This window comes from Helianthus annuus, chromosome 16 (genome assembly GCF_002127325.2).
Source record: "Helianthus annuus cultivar XRQ/B chromosome 16, HanXRQr2.0-SUNRISE, whole genome shotgun sequence".
Taxonomy (NCBI): domain Eukaryota; kingdom Viridiplantae; phylum Streptophyta; class Magnoliopsida; order Asterales; family Asteraceae; genus Helianthus; species Helianthus annuus.
Window position 1 is genome coordinate 171,765,952 of NC_035448.2, and position 5,153 is coordinate 171,771,104.

At 37.4% G+C, this 5,153-nt stretch overlaps 1 protein-coding gene across 1 annotated transcript; it reads left to right on the plus strand.

Annotated features, from left to right (window-relative positions):
* The first annotated feature begins 599 nt into the window (after positions 1 to 599).
* LOC110917115 (integrin-linked protein kinase 1) lies at positions 600 to 3,335 on the plus strand. Its single transcript, XM_022161733.2, has 11 exons — positions 600 to 831; positions 948 to 1,022; positions 1,169 to 1,249; positions 1,330 to 1,424; positions 1,550 to 1,670; positions 1,744 to 1,823; positions 1,947 to 2,009; positions 2,199 to 2,311; positions 2,384 to 2,469; positions 2,628 to 2,746; positions 2,968 to 3,335. The coding sequence occupies exons 1-11, from the start codon at positions 676 to 678 to the stop codon at positions 3,104 to 3,106; spliced, it is 1,128 nt and encodes a 375-aa protein (XP_022017425.2). The 5' UTR covers positions 600 to 675; the 3' UTR covers positions 3,107 to 3,335.
* The last annotated feature ends 1,818 nt before the right edge of the window (positions 3,336 to 5,153 follow it).

The following is a 5,153-nucleotide window of genomic DNA, read 5'->3' on the forward strand; positions in this document are numbered from 1 at the left end:
TGTCAAGGAATATTGGTCGGATTTCTAGCCGTTCTTTGCTATGTTTTTAGATCAATTTCATCGTCACGGGGCCATTAATAAGGCTATAGGACAAAATATTATGTTGCTTTTGGAGCAAAATTTGTATGTCACAAGTTGTCAGTATAAGCGGCACATTCAAAGTATTCGGTAAGCTTTAGGACAAAATACCTTGTTACTTGAATATTAACTTGTGCATTTGTTTTTTTAACCATCTTTCTTGGGAAAAAAAACATTTGTAACGTTACCATATTCATCCTTAAATATGTTAAGATCATAAGATTTGTAAAATGTGGATCACAACAAATGATTTAACGATTTTAATAATGAGTCTTTTTGATTCTCATAAATCTTTCTATAAAACTTTATCGTCTTTTCATTCCTAAAGAACTCTATAATTGAGTTACATTCTAAAAGTGCGAGATCATATGTATTCCTGCTCTTGCTACATGTTAAGATATATGTTGTTTGCTAAATCTATAATTTCTCATAAAACATAGTATTGGTAAGAAGTATGTTTATATTTACAACAGTTGTCCTGTTTTTGCATGTTATGATTTCATCTTATGTTTGCAGCAATGTCAAGTGCAAAAAAACGACTCAGATGGGCCATACCGCCTTCTTTACTGCTCGAGTAAGGGTAACAAATGGGGAGTTATGCAAGAGCTTGAAAATGGTGTAGAACCCAATGTAGGAGATTACGATAAACGGACAGCACTTCATTTAGCAGCCTGTGAAGGTTGTACCGAAATTGTTCTTTTACTTCTTGAGAAAGGGGCGGATGTCAACTCTACTGACCGATGGGGTCGTACTGTAAGTTTTTCATCTTCTTGTTTTTCTAATGAGATCATGAAATTGTAAATTTAGGTGGTGTTCGGATTATCTGATTATTTAAGGGTTAAGTAATCAGTCTTGAATATCGTTTGCAGCCACTTTCGGATGCACGTGGCGTAGGTCACAAGGAAATTTGCAAAATCCTTGAGGCGCATGGAGGAATTGATCCGGTACTTCATTTCCTACTATTGAAAAATAGTCAACTTAAATGTTTGACCTTAAAGTCAAACCTATTGCTTTCCAAATTCAAAATGGCAAACACTTATGTTCAAGATTATTTGGTTGACCTAAAAAGTCAAACTGTATCTTTCTACAGGTTTTAGCTGATTCTCAGACTCCATGTTACCTGATTGATTACAATGAAGTTACATTGAAAGGAGCAATTCTTATTGGCGAAGTAATTACTTCATCTAACGTCAAAAAGAGATTATATTTTTAAATGAATTTTACGTTAAAGAAACCTCTTTATGTCAACAGGGTGCATACGGTGAAGTTTATAAAGTAAAATGGCGTGGTACAGAAGTTGCTGCAAAGACGATCCGCTCTTCAATTGCATCAAATGAGAAAGTGAGGTTAGCTTTGACCAATGAAAGTCAAACCTAATGATTTTCCAAATAGTCTGTTTGACCCTCAGAAAGTCAAACATGTCAACTATTCGTTTAGTTGTTTAAACTTTTATTGTAAAATGTGATCACAGGAAAGCGTTTCTGAAGGAACTTGCGTTATGGCAAAAGTTGCGCCACCCGAACATAGTGCAATTTCTTGGCGTTCTGAAAGACTCGGACCGCCTCATTTTCTTAACTGAATATCTAAAAAATGTAGGTATTTTTTATTTTATTTTTTGGTTCATTTATTTTAGTATGTACTTATTAAAACTTGTGATTTTCGTAGGGAAGTTTGTACGATATTCTAAAAAAGAGAGGAAGACTTGAACCGTTGACTGCCGTGTCTTATGCTTTGGATATCGCAAGGTATATCATTTCTCATTTATTCTTCCCCTTTTCTATCATCCACATTTTCTTGAAAAGTTGAAGAATCGGCCTTAATTTTTTGAAGTTTAACGTCAGAAAAACATTTTTTTTTATGATCTGCAGGGGTATGACTTATCTTCATCACCATAAACCGCATGCTATAATTCACAGGGATTTGACCCCAAGGTACGTACGTATTCATACAATCTTTGTTTTCGAGTATGCACTAAAATAACAACAGTCTAACTAACTTCTACACTACAAATTACAAAACACAAGTAAAGTTTTTTCATGACATGCATATAATATTCTATCTAAACTTATCACTTCTGAACTTATAATTTTTTTTCCTGTGAAAAAAAAAAAATCTTTCAGAAATGTATTGCAAGATGAAGCTGGGCGTCTCAAAGTTACGGACTTTGGCTTGAGCAAAATTGCACAGGAGAAGGATGTTTACGGCTACAAAATGACCGGAGGAACTGGATCATGTATAAAAATAAAGTTCTTTTTTCTAACTTTTTTTTTTCAGATTATGTAAAATATTTTTATGTTTCTTTCAGATCGATACATGGCTCCTGAAGTATATCGTAGGGAATCTTACGGCAAGAGCGTTGATGTTTTCTCGTTTGCCTTGATTGTCCACGAAGTAAGTCGTCACTTGTTACTGAAAAGATGCATAGTTTGACTCCCTTTTTTTACCTTTTAAGTCAAAGTATGCAAAGCCATGATCTTTGTTACTTCATTTGATCTGCTTGTTCGGTATCGTTTTGTATATTCAAATCTTGTATCTATATGTGGCTTTAGATGTTTCAGGGCCGGCCATCTAATAGCGAAGAGCCACCAGAACATGTAGCGGACCAACGAGCATATGAGGACTCACGCCCACCACTATCTTCGTATTTATACCCTGAACCTGTGAGGATGTAAGTTACTTATATTTGTTTCGTTAATGCAGGATCTAATTCACATGACTAGACGAGGTAGTTTCATTCCATTTACATAAAATGGGTTAATTTGGGTTGCCTTTTATTGCGTCAAACTGGTTAACCGTAAAATTTTCGCCAAGAATTATGTTATTATTTGCAGTTATATTTGAAAAATTCTTAAAATGCCCAAACATACATTTGACTATTAAGAGTTTCAGGCTTCTAAAAAGATGTTGGCACCGGAATCCTGATATGAGGCCAAAGTTTGAAGACATCATAACAGAACTTGAAATTATTTTGGATAATGCACAAACAAAGGCGGGCGTTGGATTATGCCGTACCTGTGCAATCTTATGAGTTGCTATCATCTCAAGACGTTTTTTTGGCATTCTGTGCGCGTATGGTATATACATACATACACACATGCGTACGTATAGGTTCTCTTGTTCTTAATGATGGTGTATTACGTTGGTGTGTGTATATATATATATATGATATTATATGATATGTGTAATGTAAAATGATGTGGATTATGGAAAATGATATTTCATCTTATGATGTATTTATAAATAAAGTTGTTTATTAAGCTTTTGGCTTTTATGAGGTAAAAACATGTTTTTATTTTGCATTAGCTGATTGTATGCTAACAACTAGAGTCATCAAGACAAACACAGGTAGCATTACAAAAGTAGGTTGATGAGGATATTCCATACATCAACTGTCACTTGGAACGAAAATAAAAACGTAAGCAATCGGCATAACTACCGAGCTTCATCTTCTTCGCGTCCTGAAGAGTCATTCTGAGGCGGTACCTAGAGATCCGATCACGCAAACGGGCTTCCCTCTTCGCTTTCCTCTCGTACCTAGTAACAAGTTCCGGAACAGACCCTACAAGCTGTGCAAGAGACCCGGCCCGATCTAACACTTGGACATCGGACTCCGGGACATGCTGCTGATCTGGCTCATCCGACGACTCACCCGATTCTGAAAATACAATCTTTGTTGCTCTGCCTCTTTTAGCAGACCTCTTCTCTAACACAGGTGTCTCTAGCGATACATTCAGCTGCTCCGCATCATATTTTCCAGGCAACTGACCATTTTTACTAGAAACCACCGCCACAAGCGTCCTCGTCTTTGAAGTATCGTTCGTGCCAGGAGCCACCAACGGTTCTAACTTGGTACCCGAACCAAAAGGCAAATCTGGCATTCTTTCAGGAGGAATCTAGACATCACCTTTAGTTTTCGACTGCACACGACTTAGGCCCTGATCATCTCCTGGCCCGTCATAGCAGATATCTTTAGTTCGGTCTAAAATGTTGTCCTCATTTTCGGCGAGTAAACGCTGAGAAAACCTCACAGCACCAAGACCCTTCCCCTTGATATACTTGAGCAAACCCACTTCTGCATCACATTAAGTAATAAGTGGTTTGATACCTAACATACCAAACATGATTAAAAACACAAACTGGATACCGGATCAGTTATAGCGGTATCCAGTGGTCCCCCCCCCCAAATAATAATAATAATAATAATAATAATAATAATAATAATAATAATAATAATAAATAAATAAATCCTGGATCCGCCACACTAACAACTACCCGGCAATAACATACCCTCGTCTCCATCCTTCAGGATAGGCTCGGCGTTCACGTGCGGCCAGTTTCGACTCAAACCAGCCATGATCAAAACATGCTCAGGAAGCGGCCGCTGGGGCGCAGGATGCTCCACCAAAAGTCTATACAAACCCTCATCAAAAACCTCACAATGAGGGTCAATAACATTCAACGGTTCCCAAGGTTGTCTCCAACACAATTTAAAAGGTACAATATTAGACAAATATATATTTAGTTTATATTAGAGGGTTTATTATGTAAATGTGTACTCTATTTATATCTCTTGTATTCTCCTTGATTACACACAATATTCAATACAATACAATTACGTATTTACCAAGTTTAACTTGGTATCAGAGCCTTGACTCTGGAACCCTAATTCTGCCACCACCATAATTACTCTATTTTCCGATCAGCCATAATTACTCTATTTTCCGATCAGCCTATCAGTCGATCAGCCTTCATCTCCGATGGCACTCCTTCAATCCCTTTTCTGATGCCGCCAAAACCACTCACAATTCCCACAAGTTTGCATTCAAACTCTCTCCCACGAATTATGGCTACTGGAAAGCCATTCTACACCCCTTTTTGGTTACAAACAACCTTTATGGATATGTGGATGGATCAATCCCCTGTCCAGCAGCCACCATCCCAGCAGCCTCCCCTTCCACCGAACAGCCTGTCCCCAAACCTCAAGATAATCCGAACCATGCAACTTGGCTGTCCAATGATGCGCATATTCGCATACTTCTCTTGTCAACAATATCTGAATCTGCTTTTGGTCATGT